The following is a 24132-nucleotide window of genomic DNA, read 5'->3' on the forward strand; positions in this document are numbered from 1 at the left end:
GCGTGCCTTTAAAGACAATTTGGAAACTGCAGTTGGTACAAAAGGTGGGTGTCAGAATTAGGGTTGGAGTCTGATAATTGGAGCGCATCATACCAGCGGCGTAGCGTGGGTTATCAGCACCCGGGGCAAGGCAAGTAATTTGCGCCCCCCAACCCGGGGCAAGGCAAATAATTTGCGCCCCCTAACCCGGGGCAAGGCAAGTACAGTAATTTACTCTCCCAAGCAGCAGCAGCAGCAGCGAGGCTTCTCTCCTTAATTGATTCCCCCTCCACACCGCGTCGTTTCCTGGCTGCTCCCCCCCCCTTCCCCTCTCTCTCCTCCTCGCTCTGCTTGCCTTGCCCTGCCCTGCCCTGCCTGAGGGCACCCTGAGGAGACTCCGCTCTCCTTTTTGACCAGGCGAGGTGGGAAAAAGGGGGGAAAGTCTCTTCCCGCCCCCTCGCCAGACTCCCTGCTCCGCTCGGCTCACTACCCAGGCGGCCAGTGGAAAGAGAGACGCAATTACCTCTCCCTCCGCTTCGCCAAGCTGTCAAAGCCCGGCAGCAGCGGCAACGGCAGCAGCAGGCGCAGCCAGACCCCCGCGAGCCAGCCAGCCCGCCCGCCCGCCCGGCTTCCTCTCCTTTTTTTGCCAGCGGCAGAAGGCTTTGCTCTCCCCCTTCTGCGACCTCCTCGCCAAGCCGAGCGAGCGCGGGCTCCCTAACCAGTGGATTTTAGTAGGGGCAGAGAGCTGCTAGTGCGAGTGCGCCCCTGCCCAAGTTGCGCCCGGTGCGGCCGGCACCCCTGGCACCCCCCACGCTACGCCACTGCATCATACTAATGTTGTGTTATCCATTACCCCAGTATTGTTTGTTTGCAGTGAGTCATTAGATTCGAAGGCTGCATCCAAAAGTGGCTAACCCTCTTTCGGGCCATGTGACATTGCATGACTGAAACTTCAAGCTGCAGCTTGAAGCACTGAATTAAAGTTCAGCCTGCAAAAGAAGAATCTTATGACAACTGGTGAGTGACACCTGGACAGCTCTGTCTGCCAAAGTGAACCACAGAGGGTTAGCTACTTTCCCACTCATGAAATATATAATGAGAACACAACCCATATTATCTAAAGTGGCACATTAGGCACCTGTCTGTAAGGTGCCAAATTCAGTAAGTGCCGAATTTGAGCCACAGTTACAAAGCAATTGCAGCTATGGGTTGAGTTCCTTTTTGAATTGTTCCAGCTTGAACTTTCCTGTGTCTGGAATTATATTGTTTCACAGAGCAGTGTGAGGTTCCAGGTCGTTACCCAGAGTTTGTGTCTGTAATATCTTTGATATATGGTTTATTTACACATATGTACAAACAGAGTGCGGGCGGCACTGTGGTCTAAACTACTGACCCTAGGGCTTGCCGATTGGAAGGTCAGCAGTTCAAATCCCCGCGACAGGGTGAGCTCCCATTGCTCGGTCCCTGCTCCTGCCAACCTAGCAGTTCGAAAGCACGCCAGTGCAAGTAGATAAATAGGTACCGCTCCAGTGGGAAGGTAAATGGTGTTTCCATGTGCTGCTCTGGTTTCACCAGAAGTGGCTTAGTCATGATGGCCACATGACCTGGAAAAACTGTCTGCGGACCAATGCCGGCTCCCTTGGCCAATAAAGCGAGATGAGTGCCACAACCCCAGAGTCCTTCGCAACTGGACTTAACTGTCAGGGGTCCTTTACCTTTACAACCAGAGCCCACATCTCAAAAAGGTATTGCTTCTTCCATAGCTGCAGCCTTGGATTCAAACAGACCACAAACATTGCTCTCAAGTGTTGCTTTGACTTTCCAGCTTGCCGCTGCTTCTGGCCCTGATTACTGCAGCTTTCAACTCTAAACTCCGGCTTTGGCCTTCTAACTATCTCACATACAGACTATTCCTCTGCAAAAAAAACACCCTCATAACACTGTGATGTTAAGTGCAGAAAAGGTGGGTGTGGTTCAGCCAAAATGGACTGGCAGGCCAGTCTTATGAGGGCTGGTGGGCCTAATTTGTCTTGTAGGCTGATGGGTTGCCCACCACTGATTTCCAGAATTGTGTTCTGCTTTTACATATATATTTTGGTACTGAAAATCAGGATATAAACTAAATGAACCAAATAAAATGTGTTGTGTGTGTTTTGCCTTGTTTCATTGGCTAGCAAAATGAATAGAATATCCAGGGCAGGATTAAAGCATCAGCCTAAGAATGGAGTCAGCAGTAGCAGTGTAAAAAGGGCAGGATGGCAAATGAAAAGCTTTCCCCAGAGTCTTGAAACTGGCCCAAAGCAATTCTAATTTTAGCTTGGCAAGAGGAAAGTTGTGCCTGTGATGATTTAGCAATATCCAAAAGCACCTAAGGAGGATCTACTGTAGACTTGTGGAGTGCTCTTGCTCTTCATTATGGTTTCTCTTCCCCTTCTTTTAGGACACTGAAGTATATTTTTAACAAAACAGCATTATTGTAGAATGGTAGCAATGATGTTACAAACTGGACACCCATTTCTGTGTTGATTCCAATCTGGTGGCGCTTGAACTCTGCAAACTGAGTGATTCAATTTATTTTGTCACCCATGGTAAGAATCGTCTTCCAGTTGGAACCCAATAGTGAAATGTGACCAAGGCACACCATAAAGTCTTTAAAAGCTTGGGGGTACCTTGATGTAGTGGCTTGCAAAGCTGAATAGTAAGAATAAAGAAGGAATGATATTAAAGATGCTTACCTTGTATGTATGTTGGCATATACTATCGAATTGCAGCGATAAGTTTGGCATTTCCCAACTAGAACATTTTCCAGCCATATTTTATGTTTACTTGAAGTACCGTATTTTTCGCCCTATAGGACGCACCGTCCCATAAGGCGCACCTAGTTTTTTGGGGGGGAAATAAAGGGGGGGAAATTATTTTTTTTTCCCCGGCGCGGGGCTGGGGCGGGGGAGGCCCGAGCTTCCCTCGACCCCAGTCCCCAAACAGGCAGCTCTCTGTAAGCCGTGGGAGCCCAGGGCTGGCTCCCGCTGCTTGCAGAGAGGTCCGCGAAGCCTGGACACGCTGAGCTCAGCACGTGCAGGCTTCGGCATGCAGGCAACTCTCCGCAAGCAGGGGTAGCGCTCCCGCTGCTTGTGGAGAGGTCCGCAAAGCCTGGACGCGCTGAGCTCAGCGCGTGCAGGCTCCAGCATGCAGGCAACTCTCCGCAAGCAGCGGGAGCGCTCCCGCTGCTTGCGGAGAGGTCCGTGAAGCCTGGAGAGCGAGAGGAGCCGGTGCGCACCGACCCCTCTCGCTCTCCAGGCTTCAGCGAAAGCCTGCATTCGCCCCATAGGACACACACACATTTCCCCTTCATTTTTGGAGGGGAAAAAGTGCGTCCTATAGGGCGAAAAATACGGTAATTCCTGTTTGTTGCAGATTATTATGGTATTTGCGGCTTAATGTGCAGTCAAATCCTGCAGTTCTCAAGGAGCTTATTAAACCAACAACAACACTAAACTCTATGGAACAATTAAATTGAATATGGATCAAGACTGCATCTTTGCACCATTGTGTCTACCAGCATTTGGGTGGTGCTTTTGTGTAGTCAGCCATGAGAAGCTGAGGGCCTACAGAGTTTTAAGAGTGGTCCATAAATGCAATTTTCTGATAAGGTCCATTTTCTATCTGCAGCCTTCCCATTATTTACTTATGAAAATGCTATGGAAAATATATTAAGAATGAAAACTGCTTAACATCGTTCAATTCTATTATTCGTTCCTAAGGCCAGAGAAGCGTGGGCTTTGAAAACATGGTCCAGTTCTTCCTTAATGCCTAGTCACACATGAAGTTCCCTTTACCACTGGCCTTCTTCTCATTCACATTAATAGAGGCACACCCATGTTCCTACATACACACATGGGGGTGGCATTGCTGTACTGCAGAGGAGCCCCAGAGAATGTGGGACACCGGGAACCCATGGAGGTTGGGGGTCTCTCTCTTTGATGCGTATATTGGATTTATATACTGTATTCCACCTGTATAGAATACAAGCCATTACTTATTTCTATTATCCAATGGGCTAAAGCAGGTCCTACAAGAGGCTATTTTCTTCCGAGTGAATGCAGATGCAAGTAGTCCGTGTTACTGACACCGTCTGTAATAAGAGACACTGACCTTTCACCAAATGCCAAAGTTCTTTAGTCACTTGGAAGGAGAGTAACCGGTGTGGTAAATACTGCTCTAGGTGATCATTTGTTTTGAAAATTTCCTTTGAGGATGAGTTTCTTATGCTTTCCTCTCTACAGAAAGCAAAGGAGAAACTAAAATGTGTGTTGATTTCTGTACGCTTGTAGAGATTAACAGATTTCTCTATTTCTTTTATTGTTTTGTGGACACCACTGCCTATCTAGAGCTACCTGTCTTCTGCTTTGACTGATTTAGTATGTATGTGGGTTTGAAATAGCTTTCAGTTACCTGTACCTATGATAGATAGATAGATAGATAGATAGATTCTTTATTGTCATTACACAAGTGCAACATTGCACAAGTGCAACGAAATTGGATGCCATCCCTTAAAAACAACAAAAGCAAAACAACAACAACAACCAAACAAACCACATTCTAGCCACACCCACACCCACACCCATCAAACTCCCAGGTCACACTATCGAGTTACTGCATTTAAGAAGGCCACAGCTCTTGGATAGAAACTATTTTTCAGTCTATTTGTCCTTGACTTGATGTTTCTGTATCTCCTGCCAGAAGGCAGTAGTACAAACAGACTGTGTCCCGGGTGAGATGCATCCTGCAGGATATTGTTTGCTTTCCTAAGACAACGGGAACCGTACAGTTCTTCCAAAGATGGGAGGGGATGACCAATAATCCTTTGGGCTGTGGTTATGACCTTCTGGAGCACCTTCCTCTTCCTAGCTGTACAGCTGGAGAACCAGGCACAAATACAGTATGTGAGAATGCTCTCTATGGAGCCTCGGTAGAAGGACACCAGCAGTCTCTCACTCAGATTGTTCTTCTTTAAAAGTCTGAGGAAATAAATTCTCTGCTGGGCCTTCTTCACCAGAGCAGTGGTATTTGCGCTCCAAGTCATGCCCTGATCGATAGTCACTCCCAAAAACCTGAATTCCGCCACCCTCTCCACCCGTTCCCCGTTGATATACAAGGGCTGAATGTCCGCCTTTTTTTTCCTGTAATCCACCACCAATTCCTTGGTCTTAGCCGTATTAAGAGCCAGATTGTTCTCTCCACACCAAGCACAAAGCCGCTCCACCTCGTCCCGATAGGCGGACTCATCATACCTATGCACACTGATCAGATCACAGCACAGAAGAGGAATCTTGATGTGATCGTGCAGTTGGGAGAAACTGTACAGACCAGTGGCCTGAACAAAGTCTAGATATTAACAACGAATGCAGTTCACCATTTAACACATTTATGTAACTCCTATGCTGTTGAGCCTTAAATTGTGAACTGCCATAACTGCTGGAATGAAAACTCCATTAGGTAACTTGTTTTATGATCATTTGTATGACTAGGGTTTTATTGTTTTACATTGTGTTCTATATTCTGTTGTGGCCTTTGGCAAATATAGAAATGAAACTGAATTGTAGCTGTGGCTGACATATCCGATTAAACAGATGAATCAACTTTTTCATTTGGGATCTACCACTAAATTCCAACTATCGAACTAGAAGTAATATTGACCATGGGTATTTCATGACACAGTATCCTCTGTCTTATTACCTCCCTTTGGCAATTGCTGTCCTAAAGGAACAACGTGTGTGCATATATGAATACAGCCATGATCCTTCACCCAGGAACCCACATGGTCACACTAAGCCATAGTTTGGCTTTGGCTTTGTGTTATGTGTAAACTGAACCAGTGTTTAGGGCAATTGAAATGATTGGTTGTACAGAATAGGGTAGTTCTATCCCAGTTGCCTAAGGGTGGGATGTGACTTTAGCTGTAGCAGTAAAATCCTGTGCTTGTTCTCCCAAAGCTGGAGATGACCACTGTTAACTGTGTTGCATGTGAGCTGAAATAAAAAGAGGCCATAACAGTTTCTGCCCATGTTCTGGATTAACCCATCACTCACATCATAAACATTCTAGCTTTTTCAACTACCCATGTATCCCTCTGATTTGCCCTGAAATTGCAAGCCTTCTACTATATTTAAGTGGATTGTGAAAGTTACAAATGAAATAGCATTTTAGATCTGTTTTTAATGGCACAGCAAAACGCATTGAGTTTGCTTTTTATGCATAATGAAGTTATGGCTCTTTTGCATTCTATAAATTTGCTTCAGTCCGTAGTTTTGCACAGTTATGGTCTTTGGTCCAGTTGAAAGGCATTCCAATGGCAGATGCAGCCGCCCTCTCCTCATTTAGCTGAATGCTTCTTGACCATGGCTAGGTATTCCTGCACATCGTCTGGAGACCCCAAGACAATAGGCACACGCTGGTGAATGTTTTCAGGCACTATGTCCAAGACAGCCTCCTTGCCTGTTGTTGCAAGACCTCCAGCCTTCTCGATGATAAAAGCCATGGGGTTGCATTCATAGAGGAGCCTCAACTGGAATTACATATGTTAAAAATAACAGATCAGGCATCAGCACTGCACTTGAGCCAAATGCTATACTCACAAGCAGAGTGTGCTACAGTTGTATAGTGCTCTCTGCACAGGTTTTCTACATTGCAAATGTCCACATGATTACTCAGAAATAAGTTCCATTGTGTCCAAAGGGGATTGCTCCTCAACAAGCATGCTTCTAATGGTAGTATTGGTGCAGGTAGGAAACTGAGGTTTTCATTCCATGTTTATGCTTAGAGAGGCAGTGTGATTTCATAGTTACATTTCCTCCAACATTTCTCCGATGAGTATAGGGACATCCTATTCTACATCTGGAAGCTTCTCCCATGTTTGATTTCACCGCGCGCACACACAGACACATCAACATCAGTCACCTTAAGCCAATTGCAACCTCTCTGCCTCACCTGTCACAGGACTGGTGTAAAGAAAAAATGTAAGGGAAGGGATCATGTACAACACCTTCCACAGATAAAGGGAATGATACAAAATTTTAGCGATAAGCTGCCTTGAGTCCCTGTCAAGGAAAAAGGTGGGATGATGATAGAAACTGTGAGAATGATTAGGAACATACTAGAGAGTAAATCCTATGAAACTCAATGGGACTTAGTTTTGAGTCAAAATGCTTCAGATGGTCGTGTAAGACTGCCCAGTCTTGACCCAGTTACTTGGGAGTAAGCTCCATTGAATACAGTGGGGCTTCCTTCTGAGTAGACAGTGTCAGACTCCATTTGCAACAAAGGACTCAACACTCCCCGTGTTTCCTAAGAAATGTCTGGTTGCAGCAGCATTGCAATGAAAGACTTTTAAAGTGGACTGGTGACCTTTTCCTTCGAAATTATAGGAAAGGCTTTGTATGCCAGCATCACCATTTCCTTCATTTGGTGCAGGGATTTTATTTTCCATTTCTGCACTTGCACTCACTGCTTTTAATTGTCCCCTGAGACATGGAGGATAAGGGAAACGTGGGACATTCTGGGGTCAAGTCAGAAACCAGGAATATCGGGTCAGTTGGAAGGGCTGAAGTTACAGTAGGAATGGAGAAGCTGCAGCCAGTTCTTGTTGTGGACTTGTTGACGGCACAGCATGGCCAATGGTCAAGGATTATGGTAGTTCTGGTCCAACAGCATCTGAAGGGCCATAACTTCCATATTTCTGAGTTAGTTGGTTGGATCAGAACTGCAGAGAGACCCAGGTTAGAGTCCTCACTCAGCCCTGAGGTTCACTGGATGATATTTATTTAGTCATTATCTCTCAGGCTAACTGAATTCACAGGGATATTATAAGGATAAAAATTGGGTTGGGAGAGTGGAGAGAAGGGTGGGAACGCGTGAGTTCTTGGGGGAAAGGTACACAGGTAAATGCACAGCTGGTCAACCAAACTATGCAAGAGCACAAAGCCTATTAACAGAAGTAGTACTGCTTTGCTCATAAGTAGAGGGAAAGGTCCTGTTTGTGACATTCTGTGTAAATGAGTAACTGCCTCTTATCTACAGGCTGGAGCAAGCATTGAAATGTAGTTCGGATTAGGTTTTGGCTGAATAAACACAGGTCCTTCCCTTGCCCAGTTAAGAGTTGGGAAAGAGTTTGCCATAGAAACCACTGCACTTTCTTCTCAATTGTTGGTAGGCTGGGATTATACTTGAATGCCATGTTAGAAAAAACCTGTGAAAACTGAATGCAACTCAATAATGGTTGCTCTTTTGTGGAGCAGAATATTCTACTCCTTATAATGATACTAGCCATCAAAATTGGCAATTCAACAATTAGGCAGATTAGTCTTGCTGCGGTCTTATATGTCAGATAGATAATCTTTTCCAAATTTCCCAGTTTATCCAGAATGAAGTGGTAGAATCCTGAGCAGTGGTGTGGACTGTACCACTTCAGGTTGCAGGCAGGGGATGCCATTTTTTATTTATTCTCTCATGTACCAAGTTTCCTGCAAAACTAAAAGAACTAGCACATGAGGACAAAGATTCCAGCTCACTCCCTGCTGTGCTAGTTTACTGATGGCAGAGTATGTTTAACACGGGGGGGGGGCACTATAAGCACTTTAAATTTTAATTTTGTTTATTAAATTCCTGCAGGAAACTTGGTACATCCAAGGATCCCAGGGTGATTTACAATATAAAAAAACAAATATATATATAACATATTAGCAAATGAAAACAAGAACTCTCCCCCAATAGGATACCCCTATTCATGTATCTAGTGTGTCATATCTAGTTTAGCCCCAGTTTAAGTTGTAAGCTCATAAAATTTTAGCTTTAAGTTCCCCGAACCCAGCGACAGGGAAAGCTCTGTATGTCACAGGCGATTTGGGACAGGGTGTGTGAGAGAAATAAAACTGAGCGCCTAAAGGAGTGGTGCCAAAAAGTATTGCAACCAGTATTAACCTAGTTACAGATAGGTAGCCGTGTTGGTCTGCCATAGTCAAAACAAAATAAAAAAATTCCTTCCAGTAGCACCTTAAAGACCAACTAAGTTAGTTCTTGGTATGAGCTTTCGTGTCCGTGTATCTGAAGAAGTGTGCATGCACACGAAAGCTCATACCAAGAACTAACTTAGTTGGTCTTTAAGGTGCTACTGGAAGGAATTTTTTTATTTAGTATTAACCTAATTAGCAAGGGGAGAGAAATCCAGCTGGTGATTATAGGTAACAGCCTAGCCCAAGCGTATTTCATTCAGGAGCCTCTGATCCAGCACACAAAGGGGCAGAGATCTTTCCCAAGGATTGCTGACATTTTACCTACCACTTATTTCAGTAAATCCTTGCCTGGAAAAGGGCAACATAAGGATCCACCGAGCCCCATTTTGTGCCTTTTAGAATGGGTGCTCTACTTATGTGGTAAGCCCCTTACTATTTACTTTTTGTCCAGGTGCACTTTTAATTCATTTATTTAATTTCTATACCAGCCTCTACCTGGAGGTCTCAGAGCAGTTCACTTCCCCAGAACTCCCTGCGCTTTTGGTTGGGAGCATCACCCAGTTCCTATGTTACACCATCACAGCGCTGCTCGATGGTGTCCTGTCTTGCATAGAAGAAGCCAGATATGTACCGGGGGAAGCCAAATGACGACGGATAGTCTTACCTCTCAACTTACAAAGGGAAAGCATGAGTTCTCCCTGCCTTTTGTTAAATATAAGCTTCCCTGCCTTTTGTTAAATATAAGCTTCCTGCGCTCAATTGGAAGCCTTTCTATGACCTTGACCAGAGTGCCCAGACTTTGATAACTAAACATGTAGTTTAGAAGGACATTCAGTTGTAAAACATGAAGAAAATAGCAGCATCACATGAGGAATTCTTGTAAAAAATTAGGCATTTGCTAGCTATGTTACCTTTCCCTTGGGGCTCTTTGAATTGGCTGGATATAGGAAGATTCCTCCATACACCAGGGTACGGTGCACATCAGCAACCATGGAACCTATATATCTGCTGCCATAGGGAGCACTTCCATCCTAGAACAGAAGATTGGTGAAATATTGTATAAGCGTTCTGAAGTTCTACATCCCCCAGACTGATGCGAAATGGATAGCAGCTGCTTCTGTCCCAGGCTGGGTCCAGATGGCAGCTTCCTGGTTGGGTGCTGTAGCATCCAATGGGAAGGACCGGAGGTGTTCCCAATAAATGGAAGCCCTTTTGCCTAGGCCATCACTAGGCTCACTATAGGAAAGCCAGCCATGCAATTGTCAGCGATGCCTCTAAGTTACACAGGAAGACAAGGAATCAGTAAATGCTGAAGCACGCTATCTGTGCAGACTGCAACAAAATCACAACATTCCTAAGCTGTAGGAAAAGCAAGCCAATCAGTCTGTGCAATGATCACTCATGTGCCTATTGTATTGTGTTTACTACTTCCCAGTGGCGTAGCGTGGGTTGTCAGCACCTGGGGCAAGGCAAGTAATTTGCGCCCCTAACCCCTAACCTGCCGCCGCTGCCAGCTTCTTCTTGCTGCTGCCTGGGCTGGGGTATTTATGGTAAGGTAGCCACGGCGGCGGCAGGGGGTCCGTGTCAGGTGATCTGAGGCGAGTTGCCGCTGGCGCTGCCGCCCAAACGACGCCGCTTGCCCGGAGGAGGAGGGCAGAGAGGCGAGGAAAATGCAACATGGCCCAGCAGCTGCAGCAGCGGCGGGGCTGTGAGGAGGGGCTGCCTGGCGCGCCCTCCGCGGCCCTGACGTGCGGGGACCGCGCGAGTGCTGAGAGCCGCTGCCTGCCAGACGCCTTCAGCCCGGACACGCGCACAGCTCGTCGGTTCCGCGAGACATGGGGCTCTGCTACAGCCTGCGCCCGAGGCTCTTCGGCGACTCCGGAGGCGGCGAGCGCGCCCCCGCCAGATGTTGCACCTGGTGCGGCCGGCCCCCCCTGCACCCCCCACGCTACGCCACTGCTACTGCCTATCAGAAATTCCAAGACAATACAGTGGTAACTTGGTTGTCAATTTTAATCCGTTCTGGGAGTTTGTTCAACTCCCAGAACTGTTCAAAAAACAAGGTGTGGCTTCCGATTGGCTGCAGGAGCTTCCTGCGCTCAATTGGAAGCCACAGAAGTCGGACATTCGGCTTCTGAAAAACGTTCGCAAACCGGAACACTTACTTCCAGGTTTGCAGTGTTCGGGAGCTGATTTGTTTGGGAGCCAAGCCGTTCAACAACCAAAGTACTACTGTACTTATAAACGGCGTGAAGCTGAGTACTGTGTGCAGGTAACAATTCACACACCTTCCCATGCATTTTCCTAAGGAGAGTTTTCACACCAGGAAACTTCCAATGTTCAAACCAAGTCTTAGGGTTCTCTGGACATGACACAATGGCTATATCCATGGGTTAATTTTGTACCCATAAAATTGTTTCTAAGCTTGGTACAGTGGCGTAGCGTGGGTTGTCAGCACCCAGGGCAAGGCAAATAATTTGTGCCCCCTAACCCAGGTAGGGGCAGGTAGGGGCAGAGAGCTGCGAGTGCGAGTGCCCCCCCCCCGATGTTGCGCCCGGTGCGGCCGGCCCCCCCTGCACCTCCCACGCTATGCCACTGGCTTGGTACAAAAAAGATTGGGTTGGATCCAGAGGAGCCTCTTTTGTTGGAGAAAGGTGCTTTTGACCCAACGCACTGGTGAGGGTCCCACTCACTGTGAAGTTATATAAAGCAAATATATACGGACTAAAAGAAATGTTCTCTTCCGGAATATCTCGACAGCAAATTTATTTGCAGGATGTGAAAGCTTACCTGTGGAAATTTCTTATTCTTGAGATATTCTGTGACAGCAGGGTCAAAGTATGCAGCATATCCCTCGTTGAGGCTGAAGATATTTCCCTTTTTCTTTATTTTTACATCCCTGTTGACCAAAATGAATTCCCCAATGGCCTAGCATAAGAAAAAAAGCAAGCCTTATCATTTGTACAGCATACACTTTATTCCAGAGTAAATTGCATTCGTCATTTACAAGACAAAACAAAAAATACCGCCATGTGAATCAGTGTCGGACAAGTTAATACAGGCAAAATAGTTCATGTCTACAAATGAGGACCAGCCAGAGCATATTTACCAAGTGCATCCAGTTCACTGCCATTCCCTTGTGAAGGTATTAAGAAGAGCCCTATGTGAAGGAGCGTGAGGTTTTAACTGGGTTTGGTGGAGTCACAGATTAAATTTGCTTTTTGTCTCTTAGCGTGTTAGGCTGCCGGGGTTGTAGTATGGACTGTTGGGATCTGTAATTGTTGAGCGTGAAAGGTGTGTGTGTTGCAAGGTTGATGAAAATGCACAGGTTGACTTGAACTACAGGCTAGTTAATGAATGTGGAATTTGTGTGCGTAGAGTGGAAAGTGGTTTTATGGATTTCGATGTTTTATCCATTTTGTATTCTATATTGTTTAATTTTGTTTTCTCTTGTAAACTGCCTTGTGTTCCTTTCTGATAAAAGCAGTATATAAATTTTTGGGTGGGAAACTTCAAGCACTTAGGAATACCTTTTCCAATATCCTGTTTACTAGGGCAAGGCCTCAAAACAGTTTGCAGCAGCCTTTATCAATCTTGCCCTGTTGAAACTAGGATGCTCATGAAACCATTTGTAGGCAATGACCACACTGTCATTTCTTCACAGTTGTTTGAAGAAAAAATGCTACTACATACATAGAACGTAACAGTCTGGCTGCTAAAAAATAAACAAAAATAAAGTAAAGGACATGCAGCTACTTGAGATATTGGAAAATGCTGGGCTCTAACAATAGAAAATAAACTCCAGTTATTTTAAACTGAACAAACATAGAAAAACCCAAGCAAGGCTATGCAGCCTTGCTTCACCTAGAAAGCAATTTTAGTTGAAGCTGCATGGCTCAGCTATGTTGAAACATGCTTTCTATCGTAGAAGCACAAAGATGAAAAGATTCTAGGGTGTTTAAGGTGCCTCTCTTTCTGACACACGCATGCACACACACACACACACACACACACACACACACACACACACACGTAAACACCCCACTTACTCTTTAAGACATCAGATGCAATCTGAAAGTACAAGAACATCTGTTAACATGGTTTTGTTGAGATGTAGATGAACAGAAGATAGTAGCCACTTCAAAACAAGGCTGAGGAAAACCTGCTGCCTTAAATTCTAAGCTCCTTAAATGTGTGGTTAGCCAGCGGCTCTCCAGATGTTGTTGGGTTGCATCTCACATCTGCCCAATCTCACGTGGCCAATTATCAGGAATGATGGGAGGCGAGTCCAGCAACACCTGGAGCATCGTGATTAGCCATCCTACACACTAGTGCTAAAACGAAAGGCAGCCTTCATGTACCAAAAGGGTTTAAATTTCCTGGAAGTCTTAATTCGAATATAATGCATAATCACTTTTCAGGATCGCTTGCATTCTGTGGGGATAATGACCTCTGTTTTCTATGCTGCTGTGTCTTATTAAACAACCTGCAGGACATGCAAAGCTTATATTGGATAATTGGGGGTAGGGAATTAGTCAACTCTTTTTTCTTTCTTTTTGTCCTTATGAGAGCAGTTCAAGTTTGGGATATTTTTAGGAACCAAGACAGTGCAAGCACCAGCTCTTTAGTGAAGCTGCACACGAAGTGTACACTGGGTTTGCACTCAGTATGCCACTATGATGGAATCCAGGGCCCCCTACTGGCACCTGCAAGTAACAGGCTGGCTAGCACCTTGTTCTTCCTATCTGCTATTCAGAGCTTTAAAATAATAATTGTACCCCACCCATCTGACTGGGGTGGCTTCCAGCATATATAAAATCATAACAAAACATTAAACATTAAAAATTTTCCCTATACAGGGCTGCCTTCTAAAGGTTATATAGTTACTCATCTCCGTGACATCTGATGAGAGGGTGTTCCATAGAGTGGGTGCCACTACCGAGAAGGCCCCCTGCCTGGTTCCCTGTAGCTTCACTTCTCGCGCCAGAAGGCCCTCGGTGCTGGATCTCAGTGTCCAGGCTAAATGATATAACATCTGACTATGGAATGTCTAGCTATCCTGACTGATCCATGGATGGTGCTGAAGTAGAAGAGACTGAAGGAGCTCTGCATGAATGGACCTGAGCAATGGTGGGAGTGACTTGGCAGGGCAAATAGGATATGTAGCACCCCTGTATTGGGAAGTTTTAAATGTTTGTCGTTTTATTATATTTTGCTGGAAGCTGCCCAGAGTGGCTGGGGAAACCCAATCAGATGGGCAGGGTATAAATAATAAAGTTGTTGTTGTTGTTGTTTTCTAGAGGAGAGTTGGGTAATCTTTGGCCCTCCAGATGTTGTTGGCATATGACTTCCATCATTTCTGACCATTTGCTATGATGGCTGTGACTGATGGGAGTTTGAATCCTAGATCTGGAGGACCACTGGTTAGCGACTTGCGTTTTAAAGGCACCAACTGCTTCCAGTTATCTGGCATGTTGAAAATTCTGTACAATTTATATCTTTTTTGTCCTACAACAACCCTGTATTTTTTAAATTTTCATTTTACTTAAAAGAAAATAGGGATTGAAAGATTGCAAGTATTTGCAACCCCTCCGTTTGTTGGATGCACAGATGCATATTTTGGCCCTTAAAAAGTAATACTTCACTTGACATTTTTACGGTGGAATAAGCTCTATTAATTTCCCTTAGAATAAACTCATTTCCCATTTGTATAAAACGATAAAAATATTTTTTTAAAAAAGCATGACAACAAACAATAATATTTCCATAGGCCATAACAGCATTCCTTACCGGATCAAGCATGAAACAGTTGACGCCACATTCGAGAGCGAGAACAAGCATGGTGGCACTGCCATAGAGGGCATAACCAGACGCCACAAGGTTGCGCCCAGGTTGCAGAGCATCTTTCTCAGACGGCGCACCAGGAGAAACCTTGAATAAGAGAAGAACATAGGAAGCTGCTTCATGCAGAGAAAGGCCATTGGTCCATTGAGCTTTGGCTTCCCAGTGTTTCAGACAGGCGCTATTCCCAGCTGTATGTGGAGATTCTGGGGACTGAACCTGGGATCTGCATGCAGAGCGACTGCTCTACCACTTGACTTATGACCCTTTCCCCAAGAACCTTAAAATCTGGACATTAAAAGCTTTTAACTTTAAGCTGTTGTTCTCTTCCCATGAAGCATCAAATATGGAGATGGTTAAGGAAAGAGGAATAGTCCATGTCAGGAGCTAAAAGAGATTTCTATGAGGCTGGCACAAGTTTAACGGCTCCATTTAGTGCTGGAGAGCAGTGGGGCTCTGTGGGACACTTGCCTTTCCTCATCACTGTAAAGTAAAGGGACCCCTGACCATTAGGTCCAATCATGACCAACTTTGGGGTTGTGGTGCTCATCTTGCTTTACTGGCCGAGGGATCCAGCTTACAGCTTCCGGGTCATGTGGCCAGCATGACTAAGCAGCTTCTGGTGAACCAGAGCAGTGCACGGAAACGCCGTTTACCTTCCCGCCAGAGCGGTACCTATTTATCTACTTGCACTTTGACGTGCTTTTGAACTGCTAGGTTGGCAGGAGCAGGGACCGAGCAATGGGAGCTCACCCCATCACGGGGATTCGAACCGCCAGCCTTCTGATCGGCAAGTCCTAGGCTCTGTGGTTTAACCCACAGCACCACCCGTGTCCCCTTCCTCATCACTGCAGCAAACTATTAATCTGAAGTATCTCATTAAGACTTCTGCTTGGCTAGCAAACAACTTCATTATTGGTTTGTGTGACTGTTTATCTTTTCAGATTAGGTTGAGTAAGGAATCACGTGACTGTCAGCCTCATGTATGGCCCCGCTTGTGGGTTTAAAAGTCATGCTGCTTGCAGTTGCCATGTCCACAAGCGTTCTGTCTCAGAATCCCTGGAGGTGGGCACTGGATTCTGGGAACATGTAGCGCAAGGCCCAATTCTCTCCCCTTTCCCTTTTAGAGTTCTGGAGCTTGGAGGTGGTATGTTGTACAGTGGTACCTTGGGATGCGAATGGGATCCGTCTGCGCATGCACGGGTCGCCGCTTCCACACATGTGTGTGACGTCATTTTGACCGTCTGCGCATGCGCACGCTGCGAAACCCGGAAGTAACACGCTCGGTTATTTCCGGATCACCGCAAAGAGCAACCCCAAAATACTTAACTTGAAGCACATTTATCCCGAGGTATGACTGTACTCACAACTGTTTTTTACAAGGGTAAGGGGTCCCCAAGAAAAGGTAGAGACTCCTGCCCACATTATCCACCTTCCAATTTAGGCTCCAAGTGCACCCATATGCGAGTGAAAATGGAAAAGTTACATGAATTATTAAGCCAATTGTATACATGCCAAAGTTGCATTGGAGGGATATTTGAGAGTCAAGAATGACAGCACTGAGCTGGACAGGCCACTGGAAGCTCCTTTTGACCCTTATATAGTAAATAAGCATAAAATAGATAAGACCTGGCTGTCAATCTTATTTTGCTGTTTGGCTGAGGTTAGTTTTTAAGTTCCAGAGTATATGATTCAAAGACATCTTATTCTAGAAGCTAAACAATTAAAACGGGGGGTGTGCCTTAGACACAATCAGCTTGCATATTTAAAAACATGTTAGTCCAGAACTTCAGGTCTCTTTAAACAGTTTAACTGCCTGTCAAAATAAGGTGCAAGTAATATCCTCTCTGGAGTTAACAGAACTCTTACAAACACAAGTGCTTTGAGGATTACATAGCAAGTTTGCAGGTTTTGCTGCAACATCATTTCCCTGTGTGAAAAGTCAGTTTACACCGTTAAAACCCATGGAACAGATTCCATTAAACCAGCTAACCCTAATCCACTTCAACAAAAGAAAATCTGATATAATTTTATTTTTGTTTCACACAGAACATTCACTCTGTTCAGTTAACCCTTGTCCCTACTGGCTGACATTGAGAACGTAAAATGTTCTATATTAATATAAGCAGAAACCCAGTCCTCAAAGCAGTGTATTTTCTTCATTACTCCTATTACCTCACTACTTCCGTAAGCAACCATTAAATATACCCTACCTTTCTGTAGATAGCAAAAATGGTCCCAATAGAAACAAGGCAGTCAATGTTAGATGAGCCATCAAGTGGATCCATGCAGACTATGTATTTGCCCTAGAAGATAGAAACATTCAAATATTCTTCAAATAAACTAGATGTGTATAGTGCTTGTTTCACTGCTAAAATACTCCGACTGAATAATGCTTGTGAGGGTGATTTCAGGCAATTTTCACACTAATGATGGCTCAATTGCCCATGGCTCTTATGTAGATTGAGGATTAAGTGAGAAAGGAGAATAGTGTTAAATATGCATTAGGTACCCACAGCCTTTTTTAAAAAACGTATTTTTTATTAAAGATTTCTTGGTTTACAAAAGTACAGTGGTGCCTCGCAAGACGAAAAGAATCCGTTCCGCGAGTCTCTTCGTCTTGCGGTTTTTTCGTCTTGCGAAGCAAGCCCATTAGCGGCTTAGCGGATTAGCGGCTTAGCGGATCAGCTGATAAGCGGCTTAGCGGCTCAGCTGATAAGCGGCTTAGCGGCTCAGCTGTTAAGCGGCTTAGCGGCTTAGAAAAAGGGGGGAGGGGAAAAAACCCACAGGAACTCACAAGACATTTTCGTCTTGCGAAGCAAGCCCATAGGAAATTTGTTTCCGAAGCACCTCCAAAACGAAAAACCCTTTCGTCTAGCGGGTTTTCCGTCTTGCGAGGCATTCAACTTGCGGGGCACCACTGTATGTGCAATGTCTCTTTTTTCAAGTTACATTTTCTACAGATCAGTTTCATTTGTTGAGACATTACTGTCACCTTAGGAAGAAAAGGGGGAAAGAAGTGGAGGGCGCCGTGATGAGCGGGGGTGGAGTCGGGTGGCGATGTTTCTATTTTACTCAATGTATGTGTGGGGTTTTGTGTCAGCGTCGCTTGTGCAGGTTCTCTTTACTATTCACTTGTGTGACACGGGGACAAAAGGAAGAAGATGCCTTCACCCTGGTATGGCTCCCAGCCCAACAGCCCAACAAGACAACAACAAGAATCCACCAACAGCATACGAATCAATATGGCTAACCTGGTTCAAAAATACCCACCTACCCCACTCACACATAAAAACAAAGTTCACCACAGCCAATCACAAACGAACAACCACACCCTAGGCCAACAGGGAAGGGCTGTTGTACAAAACCGATTACTTAAACTTTTGTTAATCTGATGAAAACTGTTGATGGCAGGGATAGCCAAAGTGGTGCCCCCAATATGTTGCTCAGTTCCAAATCCCATCAGCCCCAGCCATTGTGGCTTCGCTGGGGCAGAGATTCTCTCCTTGTTCCTTCTCTCATTACTGTGCACTTACCAACATCTCATGCTCCTTGTCTTCCGCCCTGTGCTTTTTTCTGCTACCATCACACTCTCCCAAATCTACCCACCATCTTATCAGGCATGCAAGGGTATTCCCCATGCCAGCTTCACAGTGCTGCACTCCCAGTCCCTCACACACATTAGTAACACACACACAGCTTTATTGCGGTCCATAGACCCAAAATGCACAGCACAACAACAGCATATATCAACAGTTATAAAGGTGTAAGATCGTCCTTGCTAGCCAACAGAGGAGCTTTAGCCTGTACATACTGATTTCTGCTGGACTCCAACTCCCAACAGCCCCAGGCATGCATGGTCACTGGTCAGAGCTGATGGGAGTTGTAGTCCAGTAACACGGGGAGGACCTCAGGCCCTGCTGTGCAGCAGTTGTGGGGTGTGGCCCTGCCACTTCTATCCTCCTGCATTAGTAACAGGATACTTTTTGACTATCTCAAGCAACTGGTGATTTTACATATAGTGTTATGTGTTTGCTGAAGAGTCCATGCTGGCATATAGAAAACGACAAGGAAAACCAGCCCTGTATTTGGTCCCATCAAAGGAAGTTGAAGTCAGGTTTATTCCGGTGGGGCTGGGTGCTGATAAGCAGACTTGCCTCAACATACCTTCTTCAAAACTTCCCCAGATAATCCAAATTAATGAATTTGCTGTAGCTCAGGCAACAGGGAGTAAGAGTTTAGAGTGGACATCATCTAGTTTAGCCCTGACAGGAGTTATCAGGAAGCATGGAATACCAATCCCACATTTGACAAGGTAACGGGAATCAGAGGCTGGACAGGGCTTAGCATGGAGAAACAGGTGGATGGAAAGGGTATTTACTCTCTCCGCTCATCACTTATCTTCTGCAAAATGCCTTTTCCTGGCTGTTTTTCCTGCAGTTGGGCTCACTTCCACCTTTGAAAAACTTGGGAGAATCAACAGGCACTGAAAGGCTTATACACACCCCTTTTGCCTACCAATTCTCCCCACCAATGCCCTCCCTACCATTTATCAACACAAGAAGGGAGCGTTTTCCCTCATAATGTCTAGCACCACAGGCAACAGAGCAGAGCCTGCTTATGTTTTTCTGACCTCAGAAGGGCACTGCCCTTTGTCCTGTTTTCTGTATCTTAGGTTAATTTTTACATGTTTGAAGAGACAGCTGTTGCTCAATGCCAACGGGAAAGCAAGCATCGGGATAGTTTTGAGAGGTACTGACTTGTTTATCTTCTTCCACTATAAGGGCATCTTTGTTTTCTTCAGAGACAATCACACAAGTTGTGAAAGATGACTTCAGCATGTTGATCACCATATCATTGGAAAGGACATCCAGTTTCTTGACTTGGTCTCCTGTGACATTGGTAGAACCAGCAATTCCATATCTGAACAGGGAAGAATAGGTCACTAGTAAAAGATTTGTGTGTGTGTGTGTTTAAATAAGTAGGGACATGTCCCAGCCACTCTTGTATCAAATATGATTTTGATATCTCACACAGATCCCCAAATAATTTGGTTCCACCAGGTCTTGTTATCCTCAGTGAGGGTTGCACCCTTTCTTTCAATAATTAGTTAAGAGTTCTATATTGAGACAGGTAGGCAAGAAACACATAGACAAGTATCTTGACTTATTCATATATATTTCCAAACTGATGTTTCTTTTGTAACTCTCAAAAGAGATCACACCACCCTTCTTAATTTTCATTTTAATTATTAAAACCTTAATACACTAGTAAGTTCTCTTACATTTCTTCAGATAATGCTGACAACTGCAGCAGTGTAAATAAAAATATTCTCACAGCGCCTGATATTTCTACAACAAATTTAAAAATAGCTGCAAAAGATGCCAATAGTGTTATTTCCACTCCCTGAAAGAGAATTGCCTGAAGAGAGTCTCCACCCAATGCGATCCAACCAGTTAAGCACTTTTAAATCTCACTGATTTGAACCAACAAGACTTTAATTCATGGTTAACTTTCCATCTGAAATAGATGGGACTTAAAATGGCTTATTTTTAAACTGCCAGATATATACGTATTTTTTTTTCAAACAGGGAACAAACTAATTATTTGATCTTTGTTGTCCTTTAAAGCCATTTCAAGGCTGAATTGAGCAAGGGAACTCATGTGTGATTGAAGCAAGCACTTGGATATGAAAAAAAGCGTACCTTGAACTGTAAATATTACCTTGCTCCAATGCAACAAAGCTGTCCAGATTATAATCAAATGGGGCAGAGGCTAAGGCTTGCTTCTGTATTTCTCTGAAGTTCTTTTAATGCTACTGTTTTGCTTAAGTATCCTTGTATTTTAAATGTTTAATATCCTATAATTGTAATGAACTCATGCCATAATAAAATCACATAGATAAAATGTGAATACCACCCAGGACCACGTAGTAAGAAATACCGCTGAAATGTTGTCTGAGTAACACATTAACAATAATGCAGATAAGAGAGTCACAGTGTATCAATAGCACCATAAACGGCTACTGTTCAACTTTGCTTTAAATTAGCTATATATTGCAATTGAGGAAAGACCAACATAACCGCCTGATAAAAGAGTTTTAACGAAATATGTGCAAACAGATGTACACATGGAGAGTGACAACATCACTGTCTCTGCGCTTCCTCTTTCCACGGAGATGGAATTACAACAGGTTGCACTTTCATCATGACTTGCTCATGAAAGAGTAAACATAGTAAAATGGCAATCGCGCTCAGGTTTCATTGTGAGATCTGTACTTCGAGGCTTTTTTTGGTTTTAGGAATGGAGGGGGGAAATGCATTTATATTGTGATAATAATAATAATAATAAATTTTATTTATATCCCGCCCTCCCCAGCCGAAGCCGGGCTCAGGGCGGCTAACAACAATAAAACAATACAAAAGTACAGCACAAACAACACTCTAAAATCATTCATTACAAAATTAATTAAATTCAAGCCACTGGCCACCATTGGGCCAGAGCTCCGCGAAGATTGCCGAAGGAGGGAGTCAGGCTGTGCCCTGGCCAAAGGCCTGGCGGAACAGCTCTGCCTTGCAGGCCCTGCGGAAAAATGTCAAGTCCCGCAAGGCCCTAGTCTCTTGTGAGAGAGCGTTTCACCAGGTCAAAAAAGCCCTGGCTCTAGTGGAGGCCAGCCTAACTTTTCTGTGGCCTGGGACCTTCAAGATGTTTTTATTTGAAGACCGTAAGTTTCTCTGTGGGGCATACCAGGAGAGGCGGTCCCGTAGGTGTTCCAAAAGACGGAGAAATATGGGACTAAACCAAAGCTTCCTAAGCAAGGGTGCTTTTCCTCTTTCCTGTAGTGCTCTGAAATACTGTCAACTAACTTTTATATCCAGTTTAATTTATGTTCAGTTCATTAATTTATGTTTCCATGGAGAGGGAAAAACTAAACAGGAGTAAGCCACCAACACCAACAGCTTTAAAACGAGATTAAAAAATCATAGACTCTTGGTGACTTCTGCTCATTATGGCTGTATGCCTCTCAATACTAGTTGGCTGGGGAACAGAAGTGGAGAGCCTAGATGTCAACTTTGCGGGTTTCCCACAGGCATTGGCTGACCACTTTGAAAACAGGATGCTGGACTAGGCAGACCTGTGATCTGATCCAGCAGAGCTGCTCTTACGTTGTGTTGTGCATACAGGTTATGAAGAAATAGTGCATCATGTGAAGTAATCTTCGTACTGGCATGCACCACCAGATTAAAATGCAGCCCCAAGATTTCCATTAGACAGGATGTGAAATATTTTAGTGCATGTCATAAATACCGATATGGTATCAGATAGTTAGCAAATGAATCTTCATTGCCAAGATGAAGTATGTGATAGAATGAAAGGAACCCAGGACGGTAGAAAATTAGGGCTTGGGAGTTGATAGATGATAATTTAAGGAGATTTTGAAGGCAAATGGCATCATAAACACTGGGCTCGGCCCTAGGTAAAGGGACCCCTGACCATTATGTCCAGAAGTGACCGACTCTGGGGTTGTGGCGCTCATCTCGCTTTACTGGCCGAGGGAGCCGGCGTACAGCTTCCAGGTCATGTGGCCAGCATGACAAAGCCACTTCTGGCAAACCAGAGTAGCACACAGAAATGCCGTTTACCTTCCCGCCGGAGCGGTACCTATTTATCTACTTGCACTTTGACGTACTTTCGAACTGCTAGGTTGGCAGGAGCTGGGACCAAGCAACGGGAGCTCACCCCATTGTGGGGATTCGAACCGCCAACCTTCTGATCTGCAAGTCCTAGGCTCTGTGGTTTAACCCACAGTGCCACCCTAGAGAGACCCAAATAAAGATAGGAGTGGGTATTCAGCTTAAGTTTCACTCAAGAGTAGACCTATTAAAATTAATGAACACGACTAAGCAAGCTCATGAATGTCAACAGGTCTACTCTAAGAAAACCTTAGTTGAATACCACCCAGGGAGAATACAGAGAACACAGGGCCCACGCAGATATTTGGGCCCGGGACTCAAGGCTGATCTCTTTCTCAAGCAAAGACAACATTAGCTGGCATCTTGGTGGATTCTGGGCTGCTTCAGAGACCCAAGCAGAAACTTCAGGAAAGAGGTGATGTCAATAAAATATAATATAGGGAAAGACCACTTCCAGGTTATTGAGGGGGGGGGGAGGATTTGCCACTAGACTCCTGGAAGGGGTTTCCTGAGGTTTTGTGGGGCCCCAGACTTTCCTGGACTACAGCTCCCATCATTTTTACCTATTGATCATTCTGGTCAGGCTTATGGGCGTTGGAGTACAACACCCAAGGGAAGGACGCCTTCCCCTGCGCTAGGGCTCTGGGCTGCTGACCCGGGACACTTGGAGGAAGATCTGGGGTTGGGGGGCTGAGAAAAGCAAACCAAAGCGCCTCCCCCCGCTTAGGGAGGCGCAGCGACGGGCGAATTCAAGGCGAAGGATGCAGGTACTCGGCGGACTCACAGGTTAGCGATGCCCGCCTTTCGCACGGCGGTGGAGATGGCCTTGACAGCCGTGCACAGCGAGTTCAGGAGCTGCGTGAGCTCCCCGGTGCCCCGGGCTTTCCTGCCTTCCTCCATCACGAACCGAGTCAGGGTGGTCACGTTCGTGTCGAAGGTGGATCGGTCCGTCATGGTGACTGACACCGAAAACAGCGGCGGCGAGAGAGTTGCTGTAGCTGCGCTCTGGAGACGACAGCCTTCTCTGGAGCCCGGAACTATCTACCACTCCGGGGCGGGAAAAGTGGGTGGAAGGAAAGAGGCGTCGACCTTCCCTCGCTCGACGGACCAATCCTGCCAGGGGGCGGGGGGGGGCGGCCCTATCCCGGCTCCGGGGCGGGGGAAGGAACTTAGGCACCTCCTTGCGCATCCAGGTGTGGCAACGTTCCATCGCTGGACCACTCCGACGCTGTTGGAGATGCTGGGGGGAGATGCTGGGACGGGGGCGAGGCCGCAGCTGCGCTCGCCTGGAAGGGAGAGGCGGAGGAGGGGGAAGGAGAAGCGGGAAGCAGAGAAGAGGAAGGCAGGCCGGGGAAGTGGCCGACGAGGCGGTGGTTGGGAGGGAGAGCGCGGAGGTTGGCTCTCTGCAGCGGCGCTGGGCGTCTTTTTTGCCGCGTTCTGTTTGCTTAGAGCTGGGCGGGGAACTTCCTTGTCCTCGTGATAATAAGCGGCAATTTAGGCGGAACTTGGCATAGGGATCCTCTTGGGGACTTCGTCAAGCCCTGCAAAGGCAAAAATAAAAATAAAAAGAGTGGTAAGAAAATTAAGTAGGATTCGTGGGGGCTTCAGAA

General features: G+C 45.5%; 1 protein-coding gene and 1 long non-coding RNA gene across 2 annotated transcripts; one reads left to right on the plus strand and one right to left on the minus strand.

The window, feature by feature from the left end:
- Window positions 1-6175: 6175 nt before the first annotated feature.
- LOC309352515 (fructose-1,6-bisphosphatase 1-like) lies at window positions 6176-23579 on the minus strand. The gene is made up of 7 exons (XM_081881072.1): window positions 23307-23579; window positions 19589-19751; window positions 17042-17134; window positions 14778-14918; window positions 11778-11915; window positions 9899-10018; window positions 6176-6544 (listed from the first exon to the last, which is right to left on the minus strand). The coding sequence occupies exons 1-7, from the start codon at window positions 23474-23476 to the stop codon at window positions 6353-6355; spliced, it is 1017 nt and encodes a 338-aa protein (XP_081737198.1). The 5' UTR covers window positions 23477-23579; the 3' UTR covers window positions 6176-6352.
- LOC309352555 lies at window positions 19758-22714 on the plus strand. The gene is made up of 3 exons (XR_014161367.1): window positions 19758-21157; window positions 21596-22305; window positions 22649-22714. It is a non-coding gene; the product is annotated as an uncharacterized lncRNA (long non-coding RNA).
- Window positions 23580-24132: the final 553 nt, after the last annotated feature.

Source organism: Podarcis erhardii (genome assembly GCF_964252035.2).
Source record: "Podarcis erhardii genome assembly, chromosome: 11".
In the NCBI taxonomy this organism is placed as follows: Eukaryota; Metazoa; Chordata; class Lepidosauria; order Squamata; family Lacertidae; genus Podarcis; species Podarcis erhardii.